Source organism: Amphiura filiformis, chromosome 12 (assembly GCF_039555335.1).
Source record: "Amphiura filiformis chromosome 12, Afil_fr2py, whole genome shotgun sequence".
In the NCBI taxonomy this organism is placed as follows: Eukaryota; Metazoa; Echinodermata; class Ophiuroidea; order Amphilepidida; family Amphiuridae; genus Amphiura; species Amphiura filiformis.
In genome coordinates, this window is record NC_092639.1 from 61126666 (window position 1) to 61143896 (window position 17231).

Consider the following 17231-nt stretch of genomic DNA (forward strand, 5'->3'; position numbering starts at 1 on the left):
TAAATTATATAAATCTAATGATATATTCTTAAAGTGTATGTAGCATGCAGGGAGGAAAAGTCGACGGTCAATTAAAATTTTGACCTTTCATATTGAAGATATGGATTTTTTCCCCAAAAGACCTAATTTTTTTGGTGTTTTGGGAAAAAAATCCATATCTTCAATACCAAAGGTCAAAATTTTCAATTGATCGTCGGCTTTTCATCCCACCTACATACACTATAAGTATAAATCATCAGATTTATAAAGTTTACTTCAAGTACTGTTAAATATCGAAAATATCGATTTTTAATGATTTGCCATAAAATGTGTATTAAATTGCGAATTTCAAAAATCAAAATTATTTGATATCAGAATGACATTCTTCGATTCAGAATGCAATTCGATATGTCTGATGTGCTCTAATGTCCCAAAATAAATACTGTCCAAACGCTCATACCCCAGCCCTTAATAGCATCATACTTAGCTAACACTCAATTTCATGGACATTGGTTCAAATAGTTCAAATTAACCCATGTTCAATTTTTCATAAAAATGGAAATTACAGTGTTACGAAATCCAGTTCTCTCCTGATTGTACAAAGCAAACAAATTGTCCTAAAGTTTGCAACTGAAAAAGAGAGTGTTCTTAGCTTTATAACCTGTTGATTTCATTTACATCGCATCAGTCATCAACTTCTGGGGACAAATTTAAATTATGACATGCAAATTTGTACTTGGATAACAAGCTATGCAGTGTGCATGGGTGATTTTTTTGACTGGGAGTATGTTACCCAAAATTGCATGATTTAATGTGTGGGAAAAATCAAGTGTTGATATAGAGCATGTATCCTCAGCAGTGGTGTAACCACAGGGAAGGGAAGGTGGGGGCAGATTTCCCCTACAGAAAAATATTTTAAGTAAAAATTGAAATGGAAAATCATGACAATTCTTTTAATCAGCTAGAATTTTAAACATTCTTTCTCTCTAAATTCTAATATCAATGGCTTTAGTAGAATTTCATATTGAATCAATATTATCACTCAGGAAGCTGTGTGCAAGTCAAATTCAATGTATTGTTCTCAATAGGTCTCTATTACAGAAAGTCACACACACTCACTCAACAGGTTGTTGTACCTTAATGTGTATTGATTGCATCTTGCGTGGCCTGACGATACTGGACATATTTCAATTGCTCAATTAAGGTGAAAAATAAGTGGTTTTCTAATTAATGATCATCATATATAGGTCATACATAAAAAAGGTGACTTTTTAATATTATGTTTCTAGAGCTCCATGTTTCTTTCAAGTAAAATTAGGCTATTAACATCTTAATCCTGTGGGCACTATTGACTTTCTTATTACTGTACCTCTAATTGGTTAAATATATGATGTAATAATCAGAGTAACCAATCAAAATAAAGATGTTAGATCTCTCTAGCATTTCTAAGCTTAATCCGTTTCAGCCTTACTGGTTATTCTTACCAGATCTCTGATTGGCTCAATATATAACATAGCCCTCTTTGTAACCAATCAAAATAGCTCTTAGAAGCCAATAATTTGACAGTAAGGCCCATGGTAAATAATATAGGCCAATTAGACATTTCAGTAGGTAAAATACTTTCATTCTTTTTTAATTATTTTTGTAAAGTTTATGTCATTTTATATTAAGCTAATCTTCAAACAAAATAATTTAAACATATTTCTGCATCCTGGCTTGTCAGCTTCTCACTTTTCTTTTACTCCAACCTTTCCATATTATTCCTGATATTTAAAGATATTTTACTAGAATATAATCATGATATTCTTCACACTTTTGAAAAGCCATTTTTCCAGGATGTAGAAACATTTTGGTGATTGATAGCTTTATATATATATACCTTATCACAGAGCCAACCCGCATACTCAGTGTTGTCATCATGTCCAATACGAATCTTGTATATCTCTCCTATGTTGCCTACTTGAATCTAAATAAAAGGAAAAGAAAATATGCCATAGACAATAGACAGTAATGAACATTTCTAGTGAAATGGGCTTTGCTATGAAATTTAATAAACTTGGTGTAAAATGAATATATTTTAATACCGATTCTTTATTAGGATTAGAAATTTAAATTTTTGTTAAACTTTGTTAAAATATTGAATTTTAATTAATATTATCAACATAGATACAAAATTGTAAAGAAAATCATAATACGCAATTGTTTTCTAATTAACATACAATGCTGGACTATACTGGTTGCTTAGGAACACAATATTCTCCAGGTCGTTATCTTTGCTTCAAAACCCTAAATTAATTATGGTGCTCATAAACCCATGTCTTTTTTTTTCCTTTTTGGTTCTGTTTCCATGACAGTATTATACCACACTTGATTTCTCAAATATATGATTATTATATGTAATATGTGACTAAATCTATGAACAAAATTCCAAGATCTGTAAAATATTTCATGACCAGAGATAAATATCATGTCATTTACAAGGTACATGTAATTCAAAGAGTGAACTGCACGCTTTTTAAAAAGAAAGAGCAAACAAGCACAATGAAGATGAAGTTTCCTGGCCCAAAACCATGATAGAAAGCTATAGAACACAGAAAAAATCCACTTCTCCTTTTATGATACCATTATCAAATCCCAGCAAGTTAAGAACTTACATTGAACTCATCTTCTTCTCCAGCTTCAAAGTGTCCATCCCCGCATCCCAGCACCAAATCATCAGTCTTGCCTTTCTGACCATAGACAGAGAGGAACACCATGGCATCAGTACCAGCTGCTGGGTTGTCATTGGTGGATACTATTACTCGCCATTTACCTCCTGTATCAAGGGCAAGAATATTTTTCAATAAATAGATTTATACAAATATATGTGACATGATCAAGGGGAATGAGTCATGTGTCGACAATTTTGAATTAGAAGTATTTTACATCATTTTCCGGCAGTTTATGAATGCTACATTTTGATGCAAACCCCATCAAAATCGGACATCTGGTTAATGGCGAGTTATGAGTAATTTATCAATGGCTGAAAACAATATTGTTTTTGCCAATATCTCAAAAACAATATTAGCGACATCCGACTCATTCCTCTTGATCATGTCACATATAAGGGAACAAACCCCTAGATTGATGAAGCTCTTCAAATGTAATATGTATGCGCTACTTTCAAATTTCTGAGGAGATTTTTCAACATAATTAGGGTGCTTTTGTTTTGTTTTCTTCCTTCTGTCCCTACCTTACCCAACTTCACATGACCCAATGGGGATTATTCTATTTATTCTTTTAAAAAAGCAGATTTATCAACCTAATTGCTACATTTATAGTCTTGTATTACTTCTTACTTCTTGGCTTTCATTTAGGAATTTGACCTACTTCTGATTTGAATACGACTGCAAAAGTGGGCTATTTTCCAAAAAAAAGAGAACATTTTGAAAAAAGGACACATCCATATTACCAAAATTGGTCTAGAAAAAGGGATCATTAATATACCTAAAGGCTGAAAATGCTACCCGGCATGTCTCTGCATGATCATTTGTACTGAACCCCCGACTGAACCACCCTAGGAGATGGAGAAGACATGTGGCTAGCTAAGATACTGTCCCTGCCCTACATGAACCTAAATCTTGAAATCACTCACTTGTTTTTCGTTGAACTTTATTTGGTGGTTGGTCACTATCATCATGTGACTTTCTCCTGAGTTTATTGGGTTTATTCTTCAGTGGTGAGTTCTCGATATAATTGCTACGTTTGAAGCCTTCTGCTGCGCTGGCAGCTACGTACAGGTCTGGTCCATTCAGGATAGCTGAGAGACTCTCAATCTGGAAAGAAATGGGAGATGAAGTTGGTTATTGGAAGGTCTAGAATCTGTACTTGGTACTGTATGGAAAGCAAGTGTTACCATATAAGGTGCATTATTTTCACATTTAAGATAAAAAAATTTAAACAGTAGTCTTTCATCCAGAAGAATTTCAAGCTACGTGTAGCTCAAATACGGACAATCAATCAGCTTTAGATATTCAAAGAGTGAAGCAATCCGAAGGGAAAGTCTTTCATCCAGAAGAATTTCAAGCTACATGTAGCTCAAATACAGACAATCAATCAGATTTAGATATTCAAAGTGAAGCAATCCGAAAGGGAAAGTCTTTCATCCAGAAGAATTTCAAGCTACATGTAGCTCAAATACAGACAAACAATCAGCTTTAGATATTAAAGTTTATTGTATCTATATACAATAAACAGATTTACCTCCTGTGGAATAGACTAGTCCAAAACCAGTGCCTGGACAAATCCAATTGATTGATTTATTGATTGGTTGCCTAGGAATGGCATTATCCAAGGGCCAGTGATCTTTAGGATCTATTGTTTGCAGTGGCCAATGGGAAGTGGTCAATGACATTCTTGCCCCGCCTAGTTGTCCAGGATAAGGCCATAAGGATATCTGTCTTGAAAGGAGTAAGATGTTTCTGGAATTTGGTAATGAAAACATTTTTGGTCACTTAGAAATTTTCTGAGTTTTACTGTCGGCTGATATCGAGTACTTTACTTGATTTGAAGTTTGACTGTAGTGAGAATTCGCCTGAAGTATTATTACGGGAAAGAAGAGAATGGTTCGTCGAAGAAGAAGCGATGGAAGCATGATCACAAAATATGTCGGCAACTAGTGTCTAGAAACACCGTTGACATTAATGGCGGCTGTCATGAGAGACACCAAAACACCACATTGGTAATACCATGGAGGTAAGACAGGATGTAAGCTTCAGGTGTTACAATGAGTGTAGAAAGCTATAGCACACGGAAAAGTGAAAGGAAGGGTAGATACTCAACTCAAGATGGAAATATATGTCAGCGAAATACGACCCTGGTGTATTGTGCCATATCATTGGTAGGCCTATAATATACTCTGAAGGGTGCAGAATTTTGAACCATTACAGGAATGCAAGGCATCGCTCATCAGTCAAAAAGCTGCAGCAGTCAAGGTGGTTATAAATTTAATACTGGATGCTGAATCTTTCGGCAGAAATGGAGTATATGGAAGTGTAAATGAAAACCTGGTCGAGCATCCATAGCAGCAAAAATCACAGCAACGAGTGGGATTTGTCACAGTCTGATGGCGAAATCTGCGATTGGGAAAAGAGTATTGCAATTTGGGATGGCCAGCCGAGTAAAAACCGCGGAACATCTGATTACGTCGTGGATACTTAGTAGGACATGGACAACAATACAGGGTGAGCAAGTTTTAAGTAAGCTTACATTACAATAAAAAATAAACATCAACTAGAATTTTGAAACTTCACTACTTGCGGGAATAAACTAGATTCTACGATTGATCAAATTTCGATTTCATGAATGATTAATTAGTTGCAATCATGTGATCATAACATCTCCTTTTACCATGTTTAACGTTTACAAGAGATATAAATTTATCACAAATGAAAAAAATAAAAATAAAATAAATACATTAATTACATGTAATTAGTATCATGAATAATTCAGATGGTTAGAAAGGGAGAATTGGTCGGGTAATTAAACAATTTGGCTAGGGCGGGGCTTTGGAGAAATGGGCTTGGCAAATTGGGAAAGGATGGTGTCACTGCCGCTGTGATATTTGTGTATCACAATTTGTGAATATTTAATTAGTTGCAATCATGTGATCATGACATTGTTGTTTTTTGAAGAAAAAAAATGAGATAACAAAATAAAATATTGGGCAAATTGTTATGTTAATTCATAATGTCAGGTAGGGATAGTTTGTGAGGCAGTCAAGTATTGGACATGGTATGTGTATGAGGTCACTCGGTCCATATTAAGTAAGATTTTATATTGTTTGGTAATTTTAGCGGGGTTAACAGCTTCAGTTAATGGGGTGCCTTGGAGCCTGGGTTTTACAGAACTGGGCAAGGCAAAATGTAAAGGGGTGCCACCACCACGGTGATGATGTTTACCAAAAATTTGCGAATTTGTATGTAATTAGATGCATTCATGTGATCTACGGGACGCATGTGATCATGTTAACATCTTTTCAAGGGGAAATTTTATATTTTTACAAATCAATTCAAAATAAGCAAACATCAAAACAAGATAACGAGGGCAAGGTCAATGTGAGGTCATTTGGGGTCAAATGCCATAGTGTCGTTGGTTCATGAAGTTTGATGGAGGTGACCACAGAAATGGGACAAAAAATGTCAAAGTCAATTTCGAGTCATCCAGGTTCATCAAATTAGGTTGGGCGACCATCTTAAGGAGGAAACAAAATTTTCAAGGTCAATTTGGGGTCATTCAGGGCAAACCTCATGGATTGTGGGTTGCGATCCAAAAGTGGGATCGTAATTAGGAAGTTATTGGTATCGGTCATCTAACTCTGGATTTCAAAAAGATTGGAAACGGTGCGTAGACTGGTTATAATTTACAAGATGTTTTTCAAGGGTAACTTTTTAGGTTGGGGTTTTCATCACTCCTCGTTATGTTTTTACGTTCAGTCAGGGTGAGGTGTAGTTTTTGCCACTTTCTTTGTTTCAATATTTATGGTTAATTTCAAGGTCTTATGGGTCCGTCCGGGCCTGGCAATCAAGGTTGGATCGTTGGATAGAAAAGAAAAGAAAAGAAAAAAAAAAGAACCCCCCCCCCAAAAAAAAAAAAAAAAAATAAAATAAAATAAATAAAGTGGAAGTTTATAAGGTAAGAGTGGGATTTTCAAGGATTTTGGGGGAATTGGAGGAGCAACCAAGTCAAAATTTCTCAGGGTCATATCTGGTTATCAGGTCACTGGAAGTCAAATAGTGATCATGTTCAGATTGGTATGCAACTCAGTGTAATGGGATTCAACAGAGTCTAACATAAAGGGATACATATCATAGGTTTGTGGAGCTTGGTCAAAAGAGGTAGCATGAGAAGTTATAGATGTTAGAACTTTTAGCTTTCCTCAAGGTCATTTCGAGACCAGCATGTAAGCCAAGGAAATTGGAAGTGATCGAGATAGGCGTGATTGGGAAAATATAAGTAATTGCAAGGATAGTCATTTGGGGGATTATTGGGAGATCATTCGCCCGGATCATTCGATGTTAGAAAATTCATGAGGCTTCTACTCATAGGGGTGTTCGGGGAGGGGTGCGCAAACATACACGCCCAGTATCCAGACCATACATGGTGCCCCTGAACAATGATGAATCCTTGGATAATGCTCCAAATATAGAACATGAGCAACAAATTCCAGTTTTGCTGTCTGCTAGACGAGAAAAAACTTCCAAACCTAGATCTGTTGACAAATCAAATTTACGGGATGTGCAACCATCTGGTAGCTTTCTTGATGTTCGAGTATGGAATGCAACCTCCGTAGGAAACAAGAGTGACTCTATTTGTGACTATGTCCTGGAAGGGATGTTGACATTCTCTTTCTGGTAGAAACCTGGCTTTTCAGTGAAGAATACGCTATAATTCAAGAACTTAAACCAATGGGATACTCATTTCTGAACTTTTCAAGAGGAAGTAAGACAAGGGGTGGAGGAATAGGCATTTTGTACAAATCGACTCTCAATCTTACTATTACAGTAACTGAGTGGGATACTAAATTGTTTGAACATTGTTGTGTAACAGACTTACAGTCTGGACTTCGGTTTATATGTATTTATAGACCACCTCCTTCAGTTGTAAACAAATATCGTACATCTGATTTCATCAATGAATTTGACAACTTTATTAATGATGTCACCACTATGCCAAACAAGTTGTTGATTTTGGGTGATTTTAACATTCATGTTAATATTCCTACTAAGTCTGAAGTTCGAAATTTCCAAAATTCTCTGTCTACTGCTGGGTTTCAGCAACATATATCTTGTCCTACACATGAGTCAGGTAATACTCTTGATCTCCTAATATCAAGGGCTGATGATAATATTGTTGTAAACTATAGTGTTAAAGAATCTCTTCTATCTAAACATCATTTTGTTAAATGTACCCTGAGATATAAAAAACCATCTCCCAAAAAGGTGACCAGTACTCGAAGAGATTTCCGAACACATATCTCCCTACCTGGCGAGGCTTCATTGGCTACCTATCCGCCAACGTGTTAATTTTAAGTTACTTGTGTATATGTATCAATCTTTAAATGGCTCACTACCAACATACCTCTCCTCTGATATTACTTTATACAACAGTCAAAGCATTTCACATCATTACCTCCGTTCATCCGTTGATCATACTAGGCTCCATATTCCCAAAACCCATCGTTCAACAGGTGACAGGGCCTTTTCAGTTATTGGACCCGGCTATGGAACATGCTTCCTCTCTCCATCAGAGAAGCTGTTTCCCTCATTGTTTTCAAGAAACTTTTAAAAACACATCTTTTTATGTAAATGTAATTTGTAATTATTTCCTTATGTATTGTAAAGGCGCTTTGACCTTTAATTAGATAATATGCGCGGTATAAATTGAAAATGTATGTATGTATGTATGTATGATCAGCATTGGATGGTAGCAAAAATTAATAAGATCAATTCCGGCACGAAATTCGGGCAGTCGGAAGCACACGTTGTATCGTCATCAAGTACCGTAATAAATAAATAGAAATAAAATTCCTAATTTACGTGTGGTCAACTAAAGCAGCAACAACATTCCTGTTTATCTGGGGTGTATAAGGATTTTGTTTTATCAGTGATTTCTACTGAGTCGTGAATGTGTAAATAGTAATGAAATAGGAATTTTATGGAGTGGTAGGCTTTGCTGTACTGTCGAGTTGCTTCCCTTTTCTGTTTTCTTTTTCTGATTCATTTCAGGTTGAATAGACACATTGATGCTGGTAGTGATAAACGAAATCCGGGCAGGTCCTGGACTACTAACACGTGGACTACTAGACGTGAGCGGTATAAATAATGAACACGTCTGGCGATTAAAAACTTGGGATAGAAAGATATATAATATGTTTGGAGCATTATTTCGACAATTTCTCCCACGTCAAACGAAATGATAGCAGAGAACTTATGGCATGCAGGTGGAGACAAAGTGGGATGCATGAATTAAATTTATATCATATATGATGACTCCAACCATTGGATTTTCACGAATCGGGTTTTAAATTGCATTTAAGGTTGAATCAACATGTTGATGCTGGCAGTTAGCAACTGGAGCCCTGGTGGGTTCGGGAACCCGTCGGACTAATAGTCGTGGGTGATATAAACAATGAACATGTTTGGCGATTAAAAATATTGAATATAGACAGGGATAGAAGGAGCCTATATAATATATCTAATGATATATTCGCCCAGTACATTGTATATTCAAAGCAAGCCTATGGCAGGACAAGACAAAGTGGGATGCAAGCACTTTTATTTGTATGTGGTCAATATGGGTTAATTAACATTATGGTTTAATTGCCAATAATTTGTCTGACAACATCGTTCCTTGGGAACAAATGATAGATATGTATGCAAGATGGGTCAGATTGACAACCAGAGCAAAGCCAGGTGGTGCCATATTGGTGTTGTAATTATCGAGTTAGGCACCGCAGGTAGCCTAACTTGCTATGTTTCTTACCGTTTCTTTCTTTTATTGTATGACTATTATGCATGAATGCTCTACACAACGGTCACAGGGTTTTGGGGACATGAGTTAATTTACTTTTACCAAAGTGGCTTTAAATCCTGGGCAGTATTATATTTGTCCAGCTAAATTGTAGTCAATCTGCTCACTTCAGAATTTTATAATTAGTGGATAAAAATATATCCATTTGGAGCGAATTGACGGTAAAGGTAATTGGCTTGTTAAGCTTTGTTACATCATTAGAAATGGGTTGTGTGGGGCTCTGATACATGGTCAAAGTGACAGTGGTCAATTCAGGTCGGTTTGCACTTCAGAGCAGACTAACCAATGCCGGGAACCAATTTAAACAGTTCAAATAAAAACATCAACTTGAGGAAAAGCTTTTGTGTCGGCTTTCAAGTTGCCTTCTATAAGGGTGTCGGTGGTCCAGGGCAGGGAACCGGGTGTTTCCTAGTAGGAAGAATTCAATCACCAGGGTGCCATGGGGTAGTAAGCCAGGGTCATCCTACGTTCTCAATTTTTCTCCTAAAAATAAATAATGATAATAAATAGAGGAGTTTTCGAGTTTTCGTAGCCCGCTGCTACCAGGATTGTTTTCTTTAGGCTCAAAGCCTTAACAATGTGAACAATTTGGTATACAAGAGTAAGTCTGAAATGCACAAGTATATTACGGGGGAAGGGGGTCAGACACGTTCTTGGTCAGATGTAAATGACAAAACATTGGGGCTTAAGGTTGAGATAAATTATCTCAAATACTAGTATCCTTGTGTTGTGTCAATGACCCCCCGCCCCCAATCAAAGGTGTGCATTTTCTGTAAGGGCCTTTACAGACGTTAATAGGCCTGGGGTTTACAGGTGATCAAAGGAAAAGGGTGGTTCATATTAAGTCTCTTTCTCAAAATTGGAAGGTAAAAAAAAAAACAAAAAAAAAAAAAAAAGGGGGGGGGTTGGGCAAGTTTCTGTGCCATAAACTTGTTTGGCGGTAAAAAAGGGACATGGCCACAAAAATTTCATCTTAAAGCCAATTTAATTGAAAATAATTTGATCACCATAGGTAATTGCATAAGTGTTTACAAAAAGTAATAATTTGTTACTAATATATTTGAGAAATAGTGCATGAGAAGTTGAACGAAATTATGTCAAATATCCAGATTACTTTCCTGAATGTTCCCGGCTTCAGGAAAGTAGGATTAATGTTATGCACTTTTCTAAGGTATTTATATTAAAGGATTGACTCAATAAATGTATGTAAATTTCTCTTGAGAAATTTTCTCTTGAGAAGTTAGGCTACGTTTGATGTATTGAACGGACCCTTTTGGTCCGTATTTATATCCAATTCTGGATTACAAATAAATGGAGATACTCTGACGGATATGCCTAGCAAAACTTTTGAGTAAAATGTGCTTTATTTCATCTGGGGGTAATAAAGTTTATTGTATCTATATACAATAAACAGATTTACCTCCTGTGGAATAGACTAGTCCAAAACCAGTGCCTGGACAAATCCAATTGATTGATTTATTGATTGGTTGCCTAGGAATGGCATTATCCAAGGGCCAGTGATCTTTAGGATCTATTGTTTGCGGTGGCCAATGGGAAGTGGTCAATGACATTCTTGCCCCGCCTAGTTGTCCAGGATAAGGCCATAAGGATATCTGTCTTGAAAGGAGTAAGATGTTTCTGGAATTTGGTAATGAAAACATTTTCCCACCCACCACACCCAAAATTTTATTTTTTTCATATTCCAGTATTCAATTTTATCGGGGAGCAGTAGTCGACTGGGAGGCCCCATATTGTAGGGGATATCGAGGATCACATACCAAAAGTGTATTGAAATATGAGTTTTTAATGGTAGCCTCTAGGTAATGGCAAACTGCCAGGAAGAGAGGGTGTTAATGGACCAAGGGGTTGGATTCAATAAGTTCACAAGTTATGAACTTCTTTTGGGAGGTAGTCCTCATTTGGGTACACAGATCTAGGGGTCCAGGAAATCCCTGAAAAAGGGCTTTGTTGTAACTTGCTGGTTAATACATTGCTGTTAACTTCTTTTTAAGAAGTTGGGCCACATTTTGAGCATGTTTGAAATTTCCTGGAGGTCCCGTTAGTTACAATAAATTAATTTGGGCTAACTTCTCTGTGAGAAAAGAGGTGGGACCACACTTGTGTGCGTGCAATAGGGCCGGGAAATTCCCTGGAGGGCCCCGTATCTTACGAGAAATAAATTTGGGTTAACTTCTCTGCAAAAGAGAAGTTGGTCCACACTTGTGTGTGTGCAAAAGGGTTGAGCAAATTTCCTGGGGCCCCGTAGCTTCTGAGTAATTAATTTGGGTTAACTTCTCTGCGAGAAGTTGGGCCACAAGTGTGTGTGCAAAAGGTCTCGCTTAAAGTCATGGTGTGCCCCATATTCATTCATTCATTTTTTATTTTATTCATTCATGTAGTCATTTCTTTCATTCATTTATGTATCTTTCTAACCCTTAATTCGGGTTAACTTCTCTCCGAGAAGTTGGGCAACACTTGTGTATCGGCAAAAGGGGTTTGTGGGAAATTTCCTGGAGGGCACCATGGTCATTCATGTTTCATTCATTTATTAATGCAATCATTCATTTCTTCATTTCATTCATTTATGTACCATACATGGATTTAATTTGGGTTAACTTCTCTGCGAGAGGGAAAATTAGGCCACACTTGTGTGTGTGCAAATTAAAGGGCTCGGGGGAAATTCCCTGGAGGGCCCCGTATCTCATAAGGAATTAATTTGGGTTAACTTCTCTGTGAGAAGTTGGGCCACACCTTGTTGCTGAGAGGCCCGTACCTTACGGGTAAGTAATTTAAGCATGGGCTCGGGAAATTCCGAGAGGGCTGTATCTTCTGGGTGAGCAGGCACACTGTGTTTAGATGGTTAAAAAAGGTGGCGGTAAAAAGGGACATGGCCACAAAAATTTCATCTTAAAGCCAATTTAATTGAAAATAATTTGATCACCATAGGTAATTGCATAAGTGTTTACAAAAAGTAATAATTTGTTACTAATATATTTGAGAAATAGTGCATGAGAAGTTGAACTAAATTATGTCAAATATCCAGATTACTTTCCTGAATGTTCCCGGCTTCAGGAAAGTAGGATTAATGTTATGCACTTTTCTAAGGTATTTATATTAAAGGATTGACTCAATAAATGTATGTAAATTTCTCTTGAGAAATTTTCTCTTGAGAAGTTAGGCTACGTTTGATGTATTGGAACGGACCCTTTTGGTCCGTATTTATATCCAATTCTGGATTACAAATAAATGGAGATACTCCTGACGGATATGCCTAGCAAAACTTTTGAGTAAAATGTGCTTTATTTCATCTGGGGGTAATCAAAGTGAAGCAATCCGAAAGGGAAAGTCTTTCATCCAGAAGAATTTCAAGCTACATGTAGCTCAAATACAGACAATCAATCAGCTTTAGATATTCAAAGTGAAGCAATCCGAAAGGGAAAGTCTTTCATCCAGAAGAATTTCAAGCTACATGTAGCTCAAATACAGACAATCAATCAGCTTTAGATATTCAAAGTGAAGCAATCCGAAAGGGAAAGTCTTTCATCCAGAAGAATTTCAAGCTACATGTAGCTCAAATACAGACAATCAATCAGATTTAGATATTCAAAGTGAAGCAATCCGAAAGGAAAGTCTTTCATCCAGAAGAATTTCAAGCTACATGTAGCTCAAATACAGACAAACAATCAGCTTTAGATCTTCAAAGTGAAGCAATCCGAAAGGGAAAGTCTTTCATCCAGAAGTATTTCAAGCTACATGTAGCTCAAATACAGACAATCAATCAGATTTAGATTCAAAGTGAAGCAATCCGAAAGGGAAAGTCTTTCATCCAGAAGAATTTCAAGCTACATGTAGCTCAAATACAGACAATCAATCAGATTTAGATATTCAAAGTGAAGCAATCCGAAAGGGAAAGTCTTTCATCCAGAAGAATTTCAAGCTACATGTAGCTCAAATACAGACAAACAATCAGCTTTAGATATTCAAAGTGAAGCAATCCGAAAGGGAAAGTCTTTCATCCAGAAGAATTTCAAGCTACATGTAGCTCAAATACAGACAATCAATCAGCTTTAGATATTCAAAGTGAAGCAATCCGAAAGGGAAAGTCTTTCATCCAGAAGAATTTCAAGCTACATGTAGCTCAAATACAGACAATCAATCAGCTTTAGATATTCAAAGTGAAGCAATCCGAAAGGGAAAGTCTTTCATCCAGAAGAATTTCAAGCTACATTTAGCTCAAATACAGACAATCAATCAGATTTAGATATTCAAAGTGAAGCAATCCGAAAGGGAAAGTCTTTCATCCAGAAGAATTTCAAGCTACATGTAGCTCAAATACAGACAAACAATCAGCTTTAGATCTTCAAAGTGAAGCAATCCGAAAGGGAAAGTCTTTCATCCAGAAGTATTTCAAGCTACATGTAGCTCAAATACAGACAATCAATCAGATTTAGATATTCAAAGTGAAGCAATCCGAAAGGAAAGTCTTTCATCCAGAAGAATTTCAAGCTACATGTAGCTCAAATACAGACAATCAATCAGCTTTAGATATTCAAAGTGAAGCAATCCGAAAGGGAAAGTCTTTCATCCAGAAGTATTTCAAGCTACATGTAGCTCAAATACAGACAATCAATCAGCTTTAGATATTCAAAGTGAAGCAATCCGAAAGAGATAAATTGAAAGTGCAACAAGTATTTCATTCTGATTAAAAAAAGATTAAAATCTTTTTTTAATCAGAATGAAATACTTGTTGTGATTTTGTTTCAAGCTTTTATCAATTCTACGCTGCAATATTTGAAAACATATTAGCTAATTTATATTGTATCCTGTGAAGTTCACCATCTACTTTGTTAAAAAGTTTTTATACAGATTTATATAATTTCTTGACATACTGTCACGCAAAAGCACTAATTAAAATTTGTTGATATGCAGATAATGTACATGGAGTTTAGCATCTTTTTTCATAGCAGTCATTTCATCAAAATTTCCCATTTTCCCCAAGAATCACAGTAGTTTTACCTCAAACCAGGTTGTGAGTGAGGGGGGGAACTTAAGTTTAGTTTGGGTAGGGGTATGTTCCTGAGAATTTCACAGTGGACCCATCAGCATACCAATTTTTCAAAAACTTTGGACCCGTTGATATACCAAAAGTCAAATTTTCGAAATTTACAAAAAATGGTCTTAGGCCATCTTAATTTAATAGTTTGTCTCAAAGCCCTTCCGAAGTTGAAAACCTAATGCGGAATGTGTTTTCTTTAATACCGGTAGGTTAATTTTTTTTACTTGTGGGATGAGCTTTTTGTCAAGAATTTACCACCTTCTCATCTGTCATGGAGGTTTTACTGTGGCCAAGATGAATAATTTTATTGAGATTAACGATTAACGAATAGGCATTTTTGGCATATGACGATATCAGATGTGATATTTTTGTTTGGTGGATTTGAATAAAACAGTAAAACTGAAATTTACTCAATCCAGTGAAAATAACACACAAAAATACTAATGCGCGTGGGGGTTTTGAGACTAACTATTAAATTAAGATGGCCTAAGTTTTTGCAATTTTTTCCCTAAATTTGGGGAAATTTCAAAAAATTTGGCTACAGTGAGGCAAAATTGGGCTATTTCTGAAAAATGTAAGAAAAGGACCCATTCATATACACAAATTGGCCTAGTAAAAGGGTCATTGATATACCAAAGGGCCAAAAATACTAAGTGTTTGTGGCACGTCCCGCTTTCCCGGTATTGTCATTTGTACTAAGTACACCCTGGTCAAAACTGCACTCTACCTTGAATCCTTCCGTAGTAAACAATTTACACAGCTTAAGTTGAAACATATCACTTATGTCCATCAGCAGATTATCGAACTCGTACTTTGAACGAGGATTCAAAAGTACCATATGCCTAACGTGTGTGTCACCATTCTTAAACACAACAATTCGTTTTGGTTTCGATGGCATGGCCTTCGGGTGACTGTGTATTCGTCTTGAGTCAGTACTGTCGTGTTCGCTATCAGAATTTGGTGGATGTGGTGTAAGACTGGATCTTCCTTTGGACGTATTTTTATGTTTTCGTTGATCACGGTGGTTACTACTTTTTGCGTTATCCCCGCCATGAATATTATTCCACATTTTGCGATTCGGAATACGATCAACATCAATTGGTACTGCCTTGTTGACCGCAGAGACTAAGTAACACTGCCCATCGTTTAGATCATCGAGGGACGTGACTCTGTTAGTGGCTCCAGGAGTGTAGATGGATCGAACTCCGATGTCGGTCAAATTGCGACAAAGTGTGTGCTAGACTCTGCATCGTGTCTCTACGATTCACAGCCACCTTCAGACCAGGATAGGACTGGTTGCCACTCTTGTAGAAAACTACACGCTTAGGTGGTGGAATTTCTGTCATGTCCGAATCACCCATCTTGGTTTGTTGTCGATGTGTAGAATCAAAATCTACAAAATTATCTACACGACTAACAAAGTTTCAAAATGGTCGATGCATTTGAAGTATCAAGTATGCATATTTATGGCATCATGAAACATGGTATAACCATGTAAGTTCCAAATGTCAAAAGTTTACACAACATCGCAAATAATCTTCCACAAGTTACACTGCTACTCAAATTTAAGCAGACATTATCACTTCTGGACCCAAATTCATGTAGCAAATTCTTGTGTTAGAAAATATTTCCAAAGTTAATTCCAAAGCTATTGAGACTTCTTGCAATGCGGCAACGACATACAAGAGCTCATATGAATGTGCAGTAACACATGGTTCACTACCGACGTCTTTGTTATGTCTTATAAAATGTCAATAAGAGTTCTCAACGGTGCATGTATTCCTCCATATTTCTCCTATACCAGTTGCTACCATAGCAACTTGGCTTGCTACTAAGAGTCTGGGTTTGTTTTCTAGGTTTAGTTACCATGACGCTATCTTTTGCCACCGCTGTCTGTTCATCTCTTACTTTTGTTAATACTATATACAATTGAAATTGGATGAACTTTGCCAAGCATAGCAAATTAGCGGTATCATGAGAGTTGCCGTAGAAACAAATCTAACTTCATTAGGATGAAGCCAGTCAACTAGAGAAATAACTTGCAATTAGATAAAATTACAATGGAAGATAGTGGTTGGTTTTTAGAGGTGAAGGTTGATGTGACTGACAGCCTCATCTTCCACTTTAACCTCATCAAAATTGAAATTGTGGTATCTGGAATAAGCTTGTATTTTTTCTTATACTTAAAAACAATAAAATATTTGGCCTAAAATAGGTTTCCATTGGATAGTATGGTATGAACAAAAAAGCAGTAACCTCATCCAACAATATGAGTCCTACACTTGTGTTACAGTATTGCTCTATGGCTGTGAGTCCTGGGTGATATCTACTGACATGGAAAATAAGATCAATGCTTTTGGTACATCATGTTACAGGATAATGCTGAACATCAAGTGCACTGACCATGTTAGTAATGAAAGGGTCTATAAACCATCACCAACTGTGCCTCTTATCAACTCTGTAAGATCACAACAACTACGATTCCTGGGACATATTCGGAGGATGCAGGAAGATGAACCATGCAGAAGATATGCTCTCTACACCCCATTACATGGTAAAAGAAGACCTGGAAGGCAAAGAACATCCTACTTGTCTTCTGTGCAAAAACTGCTGGGGGATTTCAACA

The 17231-nt window shown here is 36.5% G+C and overlaps 1 protein-coding gene across 1 annotated transcript in view; it reads right to left on the reverse strand.

Annotated features, from left to right (window-relative positions):
- Positions 1-17231, reverse strand: part of LOC140166976 (uncharacterized) — a 142275-nt gene that overhangs the window by 97114 nt on the left and 27930 nt on the right. Inside the window, 3 exon segments of the mRNA XM_072190459.1 lie at positions 1859-1945; positions 2634-2794; positions 3614-3794. Of these exon segments, the coding sequence (XP_072046560.1) occupies positions 1859-1945; positions 2634-2794; positions 3614-3794 (429 nt within the window).